This window comes from Diorhabda sublineata, chromosome 10, assembly GCF_026230105.1.
Source record: "Diorhabda sublineata isolate icDioSubl1.1 chromosome 10, icDioSubl1.1, whole genome shotgun sequence".
In the NCBI taxonomy this organism is placed as follows: Eukaryota; Metazoa; Arthropoda; class Insecta; order Coleoptera; family Chrysomelidae; genus Diorhabda; species Diorhabda sublineata.
Genome location: NC_079483.1, coordinates 20,316,862 through 20,338,624, shown reverse-complemented (window position 1 = coordinate 20,338,624; position 21,763 = coordinate 20,316,862). Strand labels below are relative to the sequence as shown.

Below are 21,763 nucleotides of genomic sequence, written 5' to 3'. Positions count from 1 at the left end.
CGTCTTGTGACATTCGTATAATAAATCTGCTACATTCTGATTGTGTTTATGACCCGTTAACTAACCTATTACGTTTTTGCGTAAATTTAATTGTGCCATGTGGCAACGCTGGTGTAGATAGGCAAATCTTTGACTTGATTTCATGGTAATATTAGCCCAGTCAAAAAGACTGAAAATTCGGTAGATACAATGTTTGGGTTTTATATTGAAGATATCAGAAAAAGTTTCAAATAAAAGTTATAGAGCATAAAATTTTAAATCTACTTCATCTAGAAAATTTCTAAGACGCACCCTTTCATCCCTAGAACAGTTAAAAGTACTAAAAAAATGGAAATTTTGTGCAATTCGGACAAATTTATTAAATATTCTTAAAAATTTATGAAGACTCACTTTTTTTACCCTTCTATTGGAAATGAAGGGATGAAAATAGATTTTATTCCTTATTCTAGTTAAAATGGATTATTTTCAAAAACTTTTTCTTCAATCCTTTCATTTTTGACAGAAGAAAAGGAAAAAAAAACTTTTTTTCTTTACGATTGTTTTTTTTTATATTTTTTATTTAATTTTATTTTTATAGTATTCTAAGCCGGCCTAATAACTTTTTTTGAAAGTATTGAAATTTAGTAAATTCATCTAAAATTTAGTGTTATTTCACTGTACTATAACTTAAATTCATAAAAACGCGCGCCAAGTGTTTTTCGTTCCATGCTTCTACGAAATCAATGCAATGTTTTTAAAATGATTAGTAGAAAACTGTCGAAAATTCATTGTATTCATATTATAATCAAATACCTATAAAATTTACGTATTCGGTTAGTTGTGTGTGCGGAAAATGTAGTGAAAATAACAAACATCAAATCTAAAGAAAATCAAACCAATTAAAAGTTGTTTAGTTTTATAATATTAGTGGGATACTTGTAGTCAAGAACTATCGATGAACGTCATGTTTTGTTCGCAACGAACACCTGCAAGATTCGTTTCAATTTTCGTTGAAGGTTAGTTTATTATAAACATATATTTTTAACATTCCGAATAATAAATTTCGAAAATAAACTGAGTTAAACACGATTTTTATGAACAAAATGGTTACGCATGCCACAATTAGCTCGCATTAAATTAATGTCTCTCTCTCTCTCTCTATATATATATATATAAAAACCAAACATTTAACAATGGTTAGTATCTAGTTATACACATTTAACAATATGTCCAGTAATTAAATAGTCAAATAAAATAAATAGTGATACTATTTTTATAATATGTAAGTATGTAAAAAGATAATTTAAATACTAGTACGTATTTTCTGGTATCTAATTGACAGGTCTCAATTAACCTATAAGTAGGAACTGTCAAACATCCATGGCACACTGCATATTAATAACGAAAATCATTACTATTTAAATGTGCAATTTCATGACAAATGAGGTCACGTGATACAATTTTGAGGGGAACGCCATTTTAAATTGATGCAGCGTCGAAACAAAACATTGTTCATCTTCTTAAATCGAGTATTATAACAAAAAATATTAACCTATATCATTACCTATTTACTATTGATGTTTTAAATGAAGTAAAGTTGGAACTTCTCCGGTACACTTGTACCATAGTAAGCATTCAATAAATTGTGACATACTATATGTTTGTCATTAAATTGATAAGAATGATATTTCAATTGCTATGTTTATATTAAACACATAGCTGCAAGAGATAAGTTTGGTAAATTATTTAAATATCGACTACCACTATCGCTGGCTGGACGTGGTGGTACAATAATCAGTAAATTAATACGAGTATATATGCAACTAAAAATAGTTTTTATGCGGTGATCATGAAGAGTTTCGGTGTACTAATCATAATGTGAATCGTGCGTTTTTAAAAATTGACATAAATTAATTTTATCGGTATGTATATCACAAATATGTGCTAGATTTTAGTATTATTGTGAATCCGGTCCTGATAATCACTCATTACGTACATGACGCTGTATCTTAGAAATTAACAGACTAATAATTTTGATGAACAAGAAATAAAATTAAAAACGTCAATGTTTTGTTGTTTTTAAATTAGAGTTAATTTTGTTTTTACTATCTTCCACTAAACAGTTAAAATTTAATTAATATCAATTAGTATACCCATCATTTATTATGGTATAGTCTGTGGGAAACAATTTTTTTTCCAATTTCTATTCTCACATCACACCAAAGACGAAAGAAATTTTAAGCAAAAACGAATTTAGAGATGGGAATTATTATTTACACCTATGCTAGTTTTCCATATATTTAAACAATATATAGATTGTTTTCCAAAAACGAAAACATCTATTTTAAACTATAGTGTAAATATATAATAAACATTCAAACTTATAGTTTAAAGAAAATAAATTTCAAAATTGTTATTTTCAAATTTGCAAAAAAAGCTTCCCATCTCTATACACGAATCATTAATGACAGCTGGAAGTAGATATAATTTTTGCAGTTTCCTGTAATACAGAGTAGTGATTCGTGTTTGAGTATACAATCGAAAGTAGAGATGGCGTTACTAAAATAGTTATTTTGTCTAAATAACAGTTTACCTTCTGATACATAATTAGTCGAGTTAAAATAAATGATTTTTGAGAAAATTTATTAATATGTGGATGTCGTATATTTTCTCTTGTTCAGTAAGATATTTTTCATCCTTTTTCAATAAAAGCTGTTTTCAATCGTAAAATAGATTTTTTCAAAAAATTTCAAAAAAAGTTTTTTGTATAAATAATTACTTTATACTTTATAAATAACTTCTAGTTTTAAAGGTTTTTTCAATTCCTATAACCTCCCCCATACATCGAATTCCATTTGAGCATTATTTTTATCAAAAAATAAAAATTTTGATCCATAAACAGTTATCCGATCCGCCAAAAGTTATAACCTATATTTTTCACGGTAGCTAAATAAGAAAAAACCGTGCATCTCCATATAAATTATAATTTGACTGGACTAAATTACTAAATGGAATTGTTACCAAACTGTTATTTTTATATCGACAAGTACAATTTCCCATCTCTACTGTCATCTGGAAGTTAATATTGTTTTTACAGTTTCCTGTAATAGGGGGATTTGATTCGTGTTTAAATTCATACATTTTTGAGGTTATAATAAAGATATTTCCCACATTATTTACCGAATATTTAATTAAATATAGTTATGTATAATATATGATGGATCACGATATATTATCAATCGTTTCAAACGTATACGATAATCAGATAGTGATAATTATCTTAGTTGAAAACATTCAACGACGTAAACAAAGATTTTTTATCGTCGATGTTCTTTGTTAAATAAAAAGGCCATGGCAGCAAAATATGAATAGTATTATTTTACATAAATATCAGTATTAGTGATAAAACCGAACTATATACTTACAAAAAATGATTTATTATTTTTCTTTCATGTACTAAGCTATCCCAGTCGCCATTTTTCTCTTTAAATAAACCTGAAGTCAGTGACCGCTGCCGGTTTTCCGAACAAAAATAGCAATCGGCAACACAGTGTTTTATACTATATCAACAGTGAAATTTGTGCTCGGGTTACCAAAAAAAGAAAAATTTCAGTGCAATAATAATTATAAAAATAAGTTTTTTGATTGTGTATATAAGTCAGTGTGACATTTCGGAAGCGTTTTACAGAGCAGTTTTAATTATTCACTATCAGGTATTTATTCAAATCGTTTTAATTAGCACCGCATAATTTGAAATATCAATCTTACAGGGGCGATAAGAGATAATCTAAAATTAACATTTTTTTCAACTAATAATTATTTTCATTTTAAATTTACCAAACTGACAGTAGTTTTACTATATCTGTCAAACAATTCGTAATAATCAACGATGTACTCGAGTAAAAATAAAACGATTAGTGAATATTTTTTTGAAAAAATCAAATCGCATTTATTTATATTAATCGCTTTTGTCAAGTCTGCTTTGTTTTTTTAACAAAGACGATTCAAGTTCAATGCCAGTGACGAAATGAAAATTTAGCACGCCACCTACTGGAAGGCGATTGAAAACCACCCACAGCTACTCAATTAAAATGTAGATTCCTTCTATTTCATATTCGGTGTTCTTGGGATTAAAATCGTTTCGGGACCACTGACTATTTAACATCTGCTTGTTTTAATTGTAAAGAATTTTATGGAAAAATTACTCGGTTTTAATTAACGATTAATTGGAAAATTTAAGAAAGTGACATTTGATGATGATGAAAATAACAGCAGACGAAATTGAGGTTCAGGGACAATTTGCTATTAACCCAATTCGTTATTGTTTTTTTTTTTCCTATTTTTTTTATCAATTGTAAAAAATTTTTATTTTGATATTTCAATTTAGTCGAGAACGTATCGGGCTTTTGTAGTGAAAGGACGTGTTTAACCGACTCGGTTAATTATTCAGTAAGTACTTAAAATAATTAAAAAATTTTTAACGTGTTCTAAATAACCAAGCTTATTATTGTTAATTATTCTTTATTTACACAATAATTATCCTCTAATTAAAACTTGTATTGACGTTAATCATTTTTATTATCATTAGAAATCGATACTTCTAAAGAAAATGCAATAGATAAATTTATTTCAATTCTACAAAAATGAAAAGCGATGTACCCTGTACAAATACACATTTTTACTAACAAATATCACTCAATTAACTAGTCTTATATACGTAAATACATTTTTATAGTTATTTAAAGCATCGAAATGATAATAATTAATAATATTAAATCATATTTACATAATTAATTATTTTATCTATGACTGTACGTCAAAACTAGAACGTATGTCTGAACTTATACTATTATAATAATAATTGAACTAAATACTAATAATACTAAAAAGTATGACTCATAGAAACTCCATTTTATAAATTTGAATATTATTTAATCGTATATTTATTATCTAGCACTCAAATATTCAAAATTTTCTAAATAAAATTCAAAATTTGTAAATTGTATAAACGAATGAAGAATAGACTTACGTCTATGCTTACTAATAACCAGTGTTTCGTATAGGCAACACATTTTACATAAAAAGTAGTCACTGTTATTTAATTCGAAGCAATTTATGTTATTCAAACATAAACATCGGCGGCATACTGTTAAAACTATGCATAACGGTACAGAAAATACAAAATTGTATATAGTGTCTCAATCATCATATTATTTGATAAAAAAAACTTTTAGATTTCTTATGATGCTTCTTTTTCAACTTTTTGTTACGTACGTACGTACGAATTGATCGACAAATGGTGGCTGGCTAGTCTAGTAGACGACGTCGCAATGGCGTCTCGGTGGGGGTGTGGCCGTTGAACTATAAAAAGTGATGCAGGGAGGATGTAGTCGAACGACGTTGCCAAACTTAATATAATTTTAATTACTTCAATTTTAAAACGTATTGACTTTCCCTGGTAAGAATATAACGACAACAGAAGATGAATAAATAACACGTTATTATTATGCAAATTGTATTCGGAATGTTATTTGTGTATACATCACACGAACTTTAGGAATAGACCGCAATGTAAGTAAATAAAAATTCATATTGAAATTCGGAATTCTTCAAGGTCGATTAATCATTTTGTGGTAAGCGATATAATTTTACATTAATTTCGATACTGTTCATTATAAATATTTCATAATAATAATTATTATTGTAACAATTTTCGAAAGTTATGTATACGAGGTTTATGTGTTAAATTATCGATCTAACCAAAACAATATATATATATTATTAACAAAATATACCTACCTAACCATAATTAACAATTTTTTTCGAAAAATGTTCATCGTTTGCACTTTTGAGACATCTTATCAAAAAAAAAAAATCGTTCGTAATATTTATTCCCGATCAATTCTGAAATAAATTGAATTTGGCAACGTAGCAATGTTTATTAATCAGAAGTTGGTTATCTGATGACATCATATTTCGAATCGGGATAAGAATTAAACTCGGCAACGTAGCGTACAATTTATATTTGGGTGGGCGGTATAATTGATGACGTCATATCCGATATAGCATGAATGTGGCGTCCTAGCATATGATTAATTATATTTCGTTATTATCGATGGAAATTTCCAATCGCTTGTGAAATATAAGTGAATTTGGCAACGTAGTATATTTAAATTTATGTTTCTGTGGTTGGCGTAATTGATTATGTCAATTCCGTTCCGTTGATCGTTCTTGAATGTAGTTTGGTATGTACGTATCATATTAATTATTAAGTTTAAAACAGTTTTCAAACATCTACAAGTTAAAATATAAACATCGAAATTTTAAAAACGAAAATATATTTTAACGTAGACTCACCTCGTATATAAAAATAATATTTAATCAGTGAAATATGAAAATTAGCGCTAAGGCTTCTAATTATAGTTAGCCAGCGATAAATGTTAGCTCAAATTTGTATTTTATAAATATTTATAATTATTACAGTTGAAATTCACGTGTTTTGATTTGATTTATAAATTATTAATATGAAACTAGTACAATCCTGTTATTAACCAGAACCGAACAGTTGAGGTTATGTAAATGTTTATATGCTTTTAATTTAACGTTATTTGTAACGTCCAGATATAAAATAAACAAATCTAAATCAAAATATTACTGCTCCTCCTATTTTTACTCAAAATTATATATCTTTTTATATACATCATAATACGTAAAAACACAGACTTCAAATAATACCCATAAAATATTTACAGCTAGACGTTGCCAAGTTATATTTTTAAAATGAGACGAATCATAATCGAAGCCACAAAATATAGTATGCAGTCTAGACGTAATCGGAACGTGTGTGATTTTTTAAAACTTGAAAATTTCTATGTGGTAGGTCTACAAAAATATTTCTTTCATTAAACGTCACTTTTTGTGTCATACGTCATTTTATATAATAAACAATACGTCAAAAATTTTATTGTTAAATATTTCACGTTATATGAAAAAAAAAGTGTTTACAATTATTCAATATCTATTAAGGAAACTGTTATTCGATAATACTTATCAATTAACTGTTTCATTGTTCGATTTCCATAGTTGAGAAAAATGTTAAGTAAGTAAACATTTTATATCGTATATTTATTATATTTTCACTAACCATCAATAGTTAAATAATTAGTCTATAATCCACGACATTTTCAGTTTTATATTCCTATTCATATATCATATACTGAGAGTTAAATTTATTGATCTTTATTTTTTGTACACTCCTCGTAGCAATCTGTATAAAAACGCGAACGACAAAGATGGCGTTGCAGTAATAAAGGAAGCGTCAAAAGTAATAAACAAATTTGCAAGAATCCATTAATATTCGTATTAACATAATTGTTTCCTATTATTTTATAAAATCTAGTAACAATTATCACGATAAATCAATTACTTAACACGTTTTTGTGAAACCTCTATTCTTCATGTATCTATAATTGTAGCTTTATTTCTGTTAGTACAGTTTCCTGCTGTTAGCTGTCATTCGATTACCACGATCGTAGATACGTTCAATAGATGGCGTTAGGTATTTTATTTAGATTATGACATTATGGAAATTATTTTTCAATAAACTATAAATTTATTACAGAAAAACTATGATTTTATTAGAAGTAAAACTAAATAAACTCTTTATTTCGTTTTATATTGACGTTTTTCAATTCTACGAAATACGCAAGTAGAAAACAAAATGGCTACTGTTACTTCGGCGTCTACGAAAATATTTTATCATAGTATATATTTTGAGTACTAAACGCATATCATCGTTGATATTTTTACATTTCTTATTCTTTTTTAGACAATTATCGAATTTAAATAAGAAATAATAGATCTAGTGATATACAAAAACTTCCCGTCGGATGTATTATTAGACATAATAAATATGAACGTAAACAAAAGTTATATCGTCAAAATTTAATGATCTGTTTTGAATAAATGTAAAATAAAAGTTATAGGAGCTTCAAATACAAATACAGTACATTAAATATCTGATTTTAAATAATGTAATTCAGTAAAAAAATTAAATCTAAAGGAACGTATGTCGTTACTTGAAAAACAACATACGTAAATGTGTCTACTGTGGGTAGAAAAAGACGGAACGTATAAAGTTTGTGTTTATGTTGTTAATTTGTCTTGATTTTTGATCTATTCTGATTGACTAAAACTAAATAAGAAAAATTCGGATTTAGTGCTACAAACCGTATATTTATAACGTTATTTCGTTTCTCGGAATGTTTTTATAAGTTTCCTTTCCAACGTAAACTAATTTGATCTTTTAATAGATTGGCAAATATTATTTGTCCTACTTAATTGATTATTTATGTTCCATGAACGTAGATAACTAATCTATAGGGATATTTACAGCTCTAATCTCTTAATGATTATACCCAAACTAATAAAATATATATTATTACATCACTTTGATAATATAACGTATAAAGCGGTTGTGACTCATAATTTTCGTATCTACTTTAGAGGATTTATAACATCAACATTTTTACTAAAATTGAACGATCGTCTGACGTCTTGTATGAGTTCGAAACAGCTGTGCCGTTGTGAAACGATTTATACTCCATTCCATTGTTGTCAAATCTTCTATTTATTCCCGAAATACTATAAATCGATTTTTCTCGATAATAAAACAAAATTTAAACATTACGTCAATGCAAATACTATTAATTTATTTGAATATAAATTTTTGAACCATTCTTAATATTAAAAGTTTTAACTGTAATATTTTCGATAGAAACAAGTGTCTGGGAAACTTTATATTCGGAAATAAAATTGGCGCCGTCGCAATAGCAAACTCTAGACCTCAATAATATTTACGATGTTGCCAAATCGTTTTATATGTACAATAAATATTTTTAATCATTGGTAACTTTATGTACTTTAAATTGGATTAAAAACCTTTCGAATTCTTTTAAACAGGGATTTTTGTGCGGGATAATGAAAATTTTATAAAAGAGATTTGAAATATGAACGAAATTTTAAATTAAAATAGAAAATGATCCATTTTCGTAATTGACGACGGTAGATTAGCAAAAATTGTATTGTATTATAAAAATTATTTTTAAAATATACAATTATAATTAAAAATTCCTCAACTACCATTTCAATATATTTCATAGTAAGGAAATAATTCAAATTTGGCATGGCAACACTGTTCTATGATCACACGACTAACCTCTACAGCAACGTTGCCAAAGTTTTTTGACGATGTTCCTTCAACTGAATGATAAACATTCTTCGAAACTTTCCAAACCATCTTTTTACGAAAAAAATTTAATTTTTAATAAAAATGAAAAAAGGATGTCGATTCATTCATTAATTGGCGACGGTAAAGTAGAAAAAATTTTCTTTTATTGTATTTTATTTTTACAACCAATTGTAAAAAAAAATAAAATTTGTCCCCAAAATTTTGTTAGAATTCCTAAAATATACAATTATAATTCAAAATTCCTCAAATTCGGATTAAAAACCTCAAATTTCATTTTAAACATTTTTCATATAAAGGAAATAATTCAAATCTGGCAACACCGTTCTACGATCATGCGACTTACGTCTACAGCAACGTTGCCAAAGTTTTTTGTCGATCTTCCTTCAACTGAATGATAAAACTCCTTCGAAACTTTTCAAATCATATTAGTTGATTCAGACAATAGAATTTTAACGAAAAAAATTAATTTTTATTAAAAATGAAAAAAGAATGTCGATTCATTCAGTAATTGTCAAAGGTAGAGTGAAAAAATTGACTTTTATTGTTATATTTTTTGAAAAAAAAAATAAAATTTGTTTCCAAAATCATTTAAGAATTTATAAAATATATAATTATAATTCAAAACTCCTCAAATTCGGATGAAAAACCTTAAATTTTATTTAAACATTTTTCATATAAAGGAAATAAATCAAATCTGGCAACACCGTTCTACAATCATGCGACTTACCTCTACAACAACGTTGCCAAAGTTTTTCGACGATCTTCCTTCAACTGAATGATAAAACTCCTTCGAAACTTTTCAAATCATATTAGTTGATTGAGACAATAGAATTTTAACGAAAAAAATTTAATTTTTATTAAAAATGAAAAAAGAATGTCGATTCATTCAAAATTGTCAAAGGTAGAGTAAAAAAATTGACTTTTATTGTTTTATTTTTTGAAAAAAAAATAAAATTTGTTTCCAAAATCATTCAAGAATTTATAAAATATACAATTATAATTCAAAATTCCTCAAATTCGGATTAAAAACCTCAAATTTTATTTTTAAACATTTTTCATATAAAGGAAATAATTCAAATCTGGCAACACCGTTCTACGATCATGCGACTTACGTCTACAGCAACGTTGCCAAAGTTTTTCGACGATCTTCCTTCAACCGAATGATAAAACTCCTTCGAAACTTTTCAAATCATCTTAGTTGATTGAGACAATGGAATTTTTACGAAAAAAATTTAATTTTTATTAAAAATGAAAAAAGAATGTCGATTCGTTCATTAATTGTCAAAGGTAGAGTAAAAAAATTGACTTTTATTGTTTTATTTTTTGAAAAAAAAAACAAAATTTGTTCTCAAAATCATTCAAGAATTTATAAAATATACAATTATAATCCAAAATTTCTTAAATTCGGATGAAAAACGTCAAATTTTATTTAAACATTTTTCATATAAAGGAAATAAATCAAATCTGGCAACACCGTTCTACCATCATGCGACTTACCTCTACAGCAACGTTGCCAAAGTTTTTCGACGATCTTCCTTCAACTGAATGATAAAACTCCTTCGAAACTTTTCAAATCATCTTAGTTGATTGAGACAATGGAATTTTTACGAAAAAAATTTAATTTTTATTAAAAATGAAAAAAGAATGTCGATTCGTTCATTAATTGTCAAAGGTAGAGTAAAAAAATTGACTTTTATTGTTTTATTTTTAAAAAAAAAAACAAAATTTCTTCTCAAAATCATTTAAGAATTTATAAAATATACAATTATAATTCAAAATTCCTCAAATTCGGATTAAAAATCTCAAATTTTGTTTAAACATTTTTCATATAAAGGAAATAATTGAAATCTGGCAACACCGTTCTACCATCATGCGACTTAACGTCTACAGCAACGTTGCCAAAGTTTTTCGACGATCTTCCTTCAACCGAATGATAAAACTCCTTCGAAACTTTTCAAATCATCTTAGTTGATTGAGACAATGGAATTTTAACGAAAAAAATTTAATTTTTATTAAAAATGAAAAAAGAATGTCGATTCATTCAAAATTGTCAAAGGTAGAGTAAAAAAATTGACTTTTATTGTTTTATTTTTTGAAAAAAAAAAATAAAATTAGTTTCCAAAATCATTTAAGAATTTATAAAATATACAATTATAATCCAAAATTTCTTAAATTCGGATGAAAAACGTCAAATTTTATTTAACTATCCTTTATATAAAGGAAATAATTCAAATCTGGCAACACTGTTCTACGACTTGTATCAAATATCGTAGGTCTTAGATTGATTATGAAAAGAATGTATGACATCTGTCAATATAAATTTTTAATAATAATAATAAAATAAAGTTTTAATATTAATTATAGAGAAAAGTTTGAGGTACGATTTGTAAAATTAACAATATCTTATAATTTCTTAGTCAGAACTATATTTAATGACAATAAAAACGATATTTATGACGTTATAAATCAATACGGTTAACATTTCGAGCTTAGCTATCGAACCGTGTGTATCGCTATCTTTTTTGATAACACGTTTATTTGTTGCAGTGACTAGTCATTGATGAAGAAATCAACGGATTTTCAGTTGAAGCCACACAGACGGAAATAAAAATATTTAAACGTTTATCTGGAAAATCCTAATATGGCACACGCACCACCGGCGACCGCCGGCCGTAAACGAAAACATTCCCACGAACAGCAAGATATTCACAAGTTCCAAGGAAAAGAATCGATTCTAACGTCTCAAATCGAATTATACATCGAAGACGTTAAACCGACAATACCCGATGGGGGCTGGGGCTGGGTTATAGTGTTGGCGTGTTTTTTTCTTAACGGGATATCCGAAGGAATCAGTTTTTCGTTCGGGCTTTTGTATATTGAATTTTTACACGAATTCGGTGGATCGAAATCGGCGACGTCATGGGTCGGTAGTCTGTTTTTAGCGATGCCTCTTCTAGCAGGTAAGTTTCATATACGTTTTTGACAACTTCCGGTCCAGTTTCCCGCTTACGTAGTTGTTACGCAACAAAGAATGTATAACTATATACCAGTGTTGCCACGTTTAAATTATTTATTTGAATATAAAAATTTTTCGTTTTTATTACTATAAGTATTATTTGTATAATACAAAATTGAATTTTTAACAATTATTTCACTAATTTTATTCGTAAATTTAATATTTGTTATAATAAATTATTTATATGAAACAAAAAAAAAAATACGTAACGCCACTGATTTTTCTGTTTTCATAAAAAAATTTTCTTGTACATTTCATTTGAACGGAAATTGTAAAAAAAAAGATGGCAACACCGTCATTTTATAACTCACTATCATTAAAAGTACCATTTTTTTTCTATTAGATTCTACAATATTTCATTAAAAAATCGAAATTATCTTTCAAAATTAATTTTAACATTCAACAACCGGACACATAAATATATTTTTCGTGTTAATCCTAATGGATTTCCATTATTAAATATTTCGACGAATTTAGACAATGTAAAACATGTAACGTTGTAACCTCTACCACAGATCGACGAAGACTGAAACGAAAATTATATACACGGACTGAACACTATACGTTCCGCCACAGAACATACTCTAAGTTGTCGGAATATTCTGTTCCATGCCAGTGACATCGTAGCATGAACTAACGTCTATTAGTTAGGCAACACACAATGCCACGACGTATTATATTTAAAATGTATTACGTATATTTTGTTTTTTTTTGTTTACGAGGGCGGTTGAAATATGATGGAGAAAAACGATGTGGCACATTTATTTATCATAAAAAAAATTTATTAATTTGATGCCGATTCTTCGCGGTTGCGTTTCTACGTGAATATACGTTTTGTGTTTGGTTTTAGGTCCCATAGGTAGCGCTATGGTAGATCGATACGGTTGTATATCGATGACAGTATTGGGTAGTTTGATATCTACGTTCGGATTCGTACTAAGCACGTACGTTTCGTCGTTGAGTATGTTGTACGTCACTTTTGGAATAATAGGTGGAATAGGTAATGTAAGTTGCGATTTTTTATAGAAAAACAAAGAGATTTTCTATATCAGCAACTGATTTTTTTCTCTCTCTCTCTCTCGACGAGACGTGGCTGTTGAATAACGAGACTGGCGATACGAAATATCTTCTTCTTTTCCTTTCACAGCTTCGATAGACTCAAATATTGTTGTGACATCCGGCTAATTAGGCGGATGGTCGTCAAATTTTGACGCACGCGTATTTTTCCTGTATTACCGTTAGTTTCGTTATTTAACGGCAACACCTCGTCCATAATGAGTTTATTAAAAATCAAATATAACAAATCAGTTGCGGTTTCTCTTTATGTAGCCATTTAATTAACTTATATTTTATACAGGGTGGTCCGTTTGGAGTTGGAATTTTTTTTTTTCGAGTTTTGATTGTTTTTTTTTAAATTTCCTAGGTAGAGCTTTGACGTACGTCACGGCGGTGGTTTCAATAGCGTTTTGGTTCGAGAAAAAGAGAGCCGTGGCGTTGGGGATAGCGGCGAGCGGTACCGGCGTCGGTACGGTAGCTTTCGCGCCGTTAACCACGTTGTGCGTCTACGAATACGGTTGGAGGGGAACCATTTTGTTGTTGGGCGGTTGTTTGCTCAATATGAGCGTGTGCGGGGTATTGATGAGAGATCCGAAATGGATCCAAGATCAGTGAGTAATTGAAATTTTCGTTCGAATCGATTTTTTTCTTATTTATATTTATGTATCGATAGACATCGCGTGAAGAAGACGGCGAGAAAGGCCACAAAAAAAAGAACGAAGATTCCCATCGATAATAATATGTTAGGTAAAAGGGATAATCCGCAACTGGTTTTACAGCGAGTTAGTACCTCGTTGGATCTAACGGAAAAAGATCGATTCCGTTCGGCGATCGATCTGCCGACTTTCGTAAAGGAAAACGAGAAGGTGAGTGAATCGATTATATCGATATTAAATCGATATAAATGATCGATTCTAGTTTGAGGGATTATATCGGTAAAAATGTACAACGAATTAATAATCGATTATCATTTTTTGTAATAAATCGTTACAAATGTTCGGGAAATTAATAATCGATTATCGTTTTTTCAAATTAATCGATTATATTGATATAAAATTGGCGGAGAATTAATAATCGATTATCATTTTTTGTGATAAATCGATACAAATGATCGGGAAATTAATAATCGATTATCGTTTTTTCAAATTAATCGATTATAGTGATATAAAATTGGCGGAGAATTAATAATCGATTATCATTTTTTGTAATAAATCGATACAAATGTTCGGGAAATTAATAATCGATTATCGTTTTTTCAAATTAATCGATTATATTGATATAAAATTGGCGGAGAATTAATAATCGATTGTAATTTTTTGTGATAAATCGATACAAATGTTCGGGAAACTAATAATCGATTATCGTTTTTTCTAATTAATCGATTATATTGATATAAAATTGGCGGAGAATTAATAATCGATTATCATTTTTTGTGATAAATCGATACAAATGTTCGGGAAATTAATAATCGATTATCGTTTTTTCAAATTAATCGATTATATTGATATAAAATTGGCGGAGAATTAATAATCGATTGTAATTTTTTGTAATAAATCGATACAAATGTTGGGGAAACTAATAATCGATTATCGTTTTTTCAAATTAATCGATTATATTGATATAAAATTGGCGGAGAATTAATAATCGATTATCATTTTTTGTGATAAATCGATACAAATGTTCGGGAAACTAATAATCGATTATCGTTTTTTCAAATTAATCGATTATATTGATATAAAATTGGCGGAGAATTAATAATCGATTGTAATTTTTTGTAATAAATCGATACAAATGTTGGGGAAACTAATAATCGATTATCGTTTTTTCAAATTAATCGATTATATTGATATAAAATTGGCGGAGAATTAATAATCGATTATCATTTTTTGTGATAAATCGATACAAATGTTCGGGAAATTAATAATCGATTATCGTTTTTTCAAATTAATCGATTATATTGATATAAAATTGGCGGAGAATTAATAATCGATTGTAATTTTTTGTGATAAATCGATACAAATGTTCGGGAAACTAATAATCGATTATCGTTTTTTCTAATTAATCGATTATATTGATATAAAATTGGCGGAGAATTAATAATCGATTATCATTTTTTGTGATAAATCGATACAAATGTTGGGGAAACTAATAATCGATTATCGTTTTTTCAAATTAATCGATTATATTGATATAAAATTGGCGGAGAATTAATAATCGATTATCATTTTTTGTGATAAATCGATACAAATGTTCGGGAAACTAATAATCGATTATCGTTTTTTCAAATTAATCGATTATATTGATATAAAATTGGCGGAGAATTAATAATCGATTGTAATTTTTTGTAATAAATCGATACAAATGTTGGGGAAACTAATAATCGATTATCGTTTTTTCAAATTAATCGATTATATTGATATAAAATTGGCGGAGAATTAATAATCGATTGTAATTTTTTGTAATAAATCGATACAAATGTTCGGGAAATTAATAATCGATTATCGTTTTTTCAAATTAATCGATTATATTGATATAAAATTGGCGGAGAATTAATAATCGATTATCATTTTTTGTGATAAATCGATACAAATGATCGGGAAATTAATAATCGATTATCGTTTTTTCAAATTAATCGATTATAGTGATATAAAATTGGCGGAGAATTAATAATCGATTATCATTTTTTGTAATAAATCGATACAAATGTTCGGGAAATTAATAATCGATTATCGTTTTTTCAAATTAATCGATTATATTGATATAAAATTGGCGGAGAATTAATAATCGATTGTAATTTTTTGTGATAAATCGATACAAATGTTCGGGAAACTAATAATCGATTATCGTTTTTTCTAATTAATCGATTATATTGATATAAAATTGGCGGAGAATTAATAATCGATTATCATTTTTTGTGATAAATCGATACAAATGTTCGGGAAATTAATAATCGATTATCGTTTTTTCAAATTAATCGATTATATTGATATAAAATTGGCGGAGAATTAATAATCGATTGTAATTTTTTGTAATAAATCGATACAAATGTTGGGGAAACTAATAATCGATTATCGTTTTTTCAAATTAATCGATTATATTGATATAAAATTGGCGGAGAATTAATAATCGATTATCATTTTTTGTGATAAATCGATACAAATGTTCGGGAAACTAATAATCGATTATCGTTTTTTCAAATTAATCGATTATATTGATATAAAATTGGCGGAGAATTAATAATCGATTGTAATTTTTTGTAATAAATCGATACAAATGTTGGGGAAACTAATAATCGATTATCGTTTTTTCAAATTAATCGATTATATTGATATAAAATTGGCGGAGAATTAATAATCGATTATCATTTTTTGTGATAAATCGATACAAATGTTCGGGAAATTAATAATCGATTATCGTTTTTTCAAATTAATCGATTATATTGATATAAAATTGGCGGAGAATTAATAATCGATTGTAATTTTTTGTGATAAATCGATACAAATGTTCGGGAAACTAATAATCGATTATCGTTTTTTCTAATTAATCGATTATATTGATATAAAATTGGCGGAGAATTAATAATCGATTATCATTTTTTGTGATAAATCGATACAAATGTTGGGGAAACTAATAATCGATTATCGTTTTTTCAAATTAATCGATTATATTGATATAAAATTGGCGGAGAATTAATAATCGATTATCATTTTTTGTGATAAATCGATACAAATGTTCGGGAAACTAATAATCGATTATCGTTTTTTCAAATTAATCGATTATATTGATATAAAATTGGCGGAGAATTAATAATCGATTGTAATTTTTTGTAATAAATCGATACAAATGTTGGGGAAACTAATAATCGATTATCGTTTTTTCAAATTAATCGATTATATTGATATAAAATTGGCGGAGAATTAATAATCGATTATCATTTTTTGTGATAAATCGATACAAATGTTCGGGAAATTAATAATCGATTATCGTTTTTTCAAATTAATCGATTATATTGATATAAAATTGGCGGAGAATTAATAATCGATTATCATTTTTTGTGATAAATCGATACAAATGTTCGGGAAACTAATAATCGATTATCGTTTTTTCAAATTAATCGATTATATTGATATAAAATTGGCGGAGAATTAATAATCGATTGTAATTTTTTGTAATAAATCGATACAAATGTTCGGGAAACTAATAATCGATTATCGTTTTTTCAAATTAATCGATTATATTGATATAAAATTGGCGGAGAATTAATAATCGATTATCATTTTTTGTGATAAATCGATACAAATGTTCGGGAAACTAATAATCGATTATCGTTTTTTCAAATTAATCGATTATATTGATATAAAATTGGCGGAGAATTAATAATCGATTGTAATTTTTTGTAATAAATCGATACAAATGTTGGGGAAACTAATAATCGATTATCGTTTTTTCAAATTAATCGATTATATTGATATAAAATTGGCGGAGAATTAATAATCGATTATCATTTTTTGTGATAAATCGATACAAATGTTCGGGAAATTAATAATCGATTATCGTTTTTTCAAATTAATCGATTATATTGATATAAAATTGGCGGAGAATTAATAATCGATTGTAATTTTTTGTGATAAATCGATACAAATGTTCGGGAAACTAATAATCGATTATCGTTTTTTCTAATTAATCGATTATATTGATATAAAATTGGCGGAGAATTAATAATCGATTATCATTTTTTGTGATAAATCGATACAAATGTTCGGGAAACTAATAATCGATTATCGTTTTTTCAAATTAATCGATTATATTGATATAAAATTGGCGGAGAATTAATAATCGATTATCATTTTTTGTGATAAATCGATACAAATGTTCGGGAAACTAATAATCGATTATCGTTTTTTCAAATTAATCGATTATATTGATATAAAATTGGCGGAGAATTAATAATCGATTATCATTTTTTGTGATAAATCGATACAAATGTTCGGAAAACTAATAATCGATTATCGTTTTTTCAAATTAATCGATTATATTGATATAAAATTGGCGGAGAATTAATAATCGATTAACAATTTTTTTCAAATATATCGCGAGTATTTTTAAAAACATTTCATTTGTCCAATATTAAAAAATCGATTGTTTCTTTTCGATTCGTTATAATAAATGATCGATTTTGATGTGCGGGAAGTTGAGTGAATCGATTATATCGATAAAAATATACGTCAAATTAATAATCGATAATAATGTTTTGAAAGCAATCGATTATATTGATTCAAATGTACGGGGAATTAATAATCGATTGATTTTTCGAAATAAAATTTTGCAATCGATTCTTTTCGATTCGATAATTATAAAATATCGATTTCAGTTTGCGAAAAGATCGATCTTGTCGCGAGATTTTTTAAAAACGTTCCATCTGTCAAAACATCAAAAATCGATTGTGTTTTCGATTCGATAATGAAAAGTATCAATTCCGGTTAACGAATGAATTATCTACTAAATCGATTATATCTATACCAGTTTACGTCTAATTAATAATCGATTATCATTTTTTGAAATGAGTGTTCTACCTGTCAAAATTCCAAAAATCGATTTTTCTCTTTTCGATTTAATAATAGAACAATATCGATTCTAGTTTTTCTGACAAATCGCGGTTGCTTTTCGATTCGATCGTAATCCAATATCGATTTTTTTTCCGATAAATCGATTATTTCTATTAAATGAACGTTTTATTCTAATTCAAGTTGCCATTGGAAGTGATAAATAGATTAAGCGAGAACAAACAACTTTATAAAATCATTCTCGAAAATTACCCGAATTTTTCTAAAAGATCCGCTTCGAATCAAGACATCCATATACACGAAAACGGAATCAATTCGAGAATACCGGTAAAATTCTCGATGAGAATCAAAAAGACTGAATTTGTTATACCGGAAGAAGACGAAGAAGAAGAAGAAGACGAAATCGAAAGTCAAACCGAATCCGATCACGAAGCTAGATTACTTTACGGCGTTCCACAAAATCCCATTAAACACGAACCGCACAGTTACTTGGACATTATGACAATGTCTAGTCCGGATTTGTACAAACCTTTCAGGAATACCAACGTCGATACGCCAGTTGTTAACGAGGTAACGTAAAAAATTCTATGGTTATTACACTACACTAACCTACACTTTGTGACAAAAAAACGTACACTTTAAATACGCGCCATAATGGACGAGAAGGGGCGTGGCCAACAATAACGATTCTATTCAATATAGACAGGGTTGTAATCAGGATCATTCGTAATGATATTTCGATTTTTATGTAAAAAACTCATTAAAAATAATTTTTATGGAAATAAATTGCGTTTTTGTTTACGGAAATTGTTTTTCAACTTATTCAAATATTTTACTGAAAAAAAAAAAAAAAAAATAGAATTTAAATGTTGAAAAAAATCTGTACGAGTATTTTGAAATGTAACAGTTTTTTGTAAGATCGCAATATATTTCGAAATTATTGTATTTAAAAGTAATTTCGAAAAATTGAAGATAATTTCTAGGATCTTCGACTTATCGTAAACAGTTTACAAAAAAATAAATATAATTAAAAATCCGGCGCATCCGCCAAAAGTTAATTACGATTAATAAATTATAACAGGACCGGCCTCACGGTTGATATCAGTGCAAAAGTTTACAAAAATTATTATTTTCCTTAAAATTTTTTCAAACATGAGTTTATTCGCTTAATAATGTGAGGTTTACTTGAAATAAACCACATTATTTATTATTATGTCGTTTGTTTACATTTACGCTATAAACTGAGGTAATTTGTGACGTCACAATATAGTAAACAGATTTGTTTAGGTTATAGATCGTCAAGTTAGGTTAAGTTTATTTTGTTTTATTTTTTATTAAGATAAGGAATAGTTTATGATGAATTTTCGTTTTCAGAAATGGTACGTACAGTTTTTCAAACCTATGAAAGGTCTGTTAAATTTCTCGTTATTCTTAGAGCTTCATTTTTTGTTGTTGTCTCTGTCCACTACCGTCTTGTACGTATGGTTTATAGTGCCTTATTTTTACGTAGCCGAACACATGACAAATATCGGTTACACAGATTCTCAAGCTTCATCAGTATTATCCGCAATCGGATTTACAAATACCATAGGCATGGTAAGTTCCCCCTAACGACTTCCGTAGTCCATTTCTTTATTGCGTTTTGTTTGTTGAAGGTTTTCCTCGGGTGGGCCGGCGAAAAATTAAACATCGCCAAAACGTACGCGGCGTGTATAATAATATGCGGCGTAAGTGTAGCGTGCATTATATGGTTCTCCGGCAGTTTTATTGGATTGTTGATCGTATGTGCCTTATTTGGGTTATTTTTCGCTAGCTGTTTTTCGTTATTACCGTCATTGCTTGGAGAATTGGTACCTTTGGAGGATTTCACCATGGCTTATGGTCTTATATTATTATGCATGGGCATTGGAAACCTCAGTGGACCCCCCTTGGCAGGTATAAATGAATTTCTCGATTTTTTGGATCTAAAAAATCTAAAAATCATTCGATTTTTCGATTATTACAACCGAATAACGAGAGGAACGTCTATAGTATGAAATTGCAATGTTTTGATGGTTAATAATAATTTTTTTTTTCAAGGTTTCTTATTTGATCTTACTAAAAGTTGGAATTTATCGTTTTATCAGGCAGCTGGATGGATTGTATTTAGCGGTATCCTGATCGGTATCATTCCGTTCACCAAAAATAGAAAAATTATAGGATCCGGACCTGTTTTAAATGACCAATAGTTTTTTTTTAAATTACTTAATAGGTTAAAACGTTTATTTTCGAAAAAATATTTTGCCATTACAAGCTGTTAATGTATATTTATTACAAATACATCATATTACGTATTATTTTTTTGTTTTTATTGTTCCTTCCTGAACTAATCGGGTCCTATCCCAAAACTTTTTATTCTTAAAATTTTCGACTATACATTGTGCAAATGTAACTAAAGAAATTTTATTTGAGTTTTTTTAGTAGTTTTCATTTGCAGTAAACCAACAATATTAATATTAAAGTTAAAATATTGCAAAAATTTTAAAAAAATTGTAGCTTATACTGTACCAGTTAATTATGGAAGAAACAACGAATGAGTTATGACAATTTGTAGAATTTATCGATAAACATTTAAAAAAGTACACTATTCACTCAATACTTTATTTTTTAGTCTTAAAAATAAATAAAAAAGACTTTATTGATTCAATTCTTTAATAGTTTTGTAAACACTAAAAATACATTATGTCACCTGTCATCAGTAGAAGACGAGTTACCAACGTTTTCCAAATTATACTAGTTCTATGTATAACGATTAGAAAGAACGTAAATTTTCATAAAAAACACCATTGTTTATATAAAATTGCAAATGTACTCGAATTAAATCATAAATATACAAAATACAATTTTATAGTATGTGAT

The 21,763-nt window shown here is 27.6% G+C and overlaps 1 protein-coding gene across 9 annotated transcripts; it reads left to right on the top strand.

Moving 5' to 3' along the window:
- The first annotated feature begins 730 nt into the window (after positions 1-730).
- Positions 731-21,202, top strand: LOC130449569 (monocarboxylate transporter 4-like). Of its 9 annotated transcripts, none has more exons than XM_056787482.1 (9): positions 731-995; positions 11,777-12,189; positions 13,096-13,245; positions 13,669-13,912; positions 13,975-14,167; positions 19,049-19,435; positions 20,240-20,461; positions 20,521-20,800; positions 20,945-21,201. In XM_056787482.1, exons 2-9 carry the CDS (start codon positions 11,871-11,873, stop codon positions 21,091-21,093), a joined length of 1,944 nt encoding a protein of 647 aa, XP_056643460.1. In that variant the 5' UTR covers positions 731-995; positions 11,777-11,870; the 3' UTR covers positions 21,094-21,201. The 9 variants fall into 9 exon arrangements, with proteins under 9 accessions (XP_056643460.1, XP_056643459.1, XP_056643462.1 ...); XM_056787481.1 differs by lacking the exon at positions 731-995 and adding an exon at positions 1,169-1,261; XM_056787484.1 differs by lacking the exon at positions 731-995 and adding an exon at positions 1,728-1,901.
- The last annotated feature ends 561 nt before the right edge of the window (positions 21,203-21,763 follow it).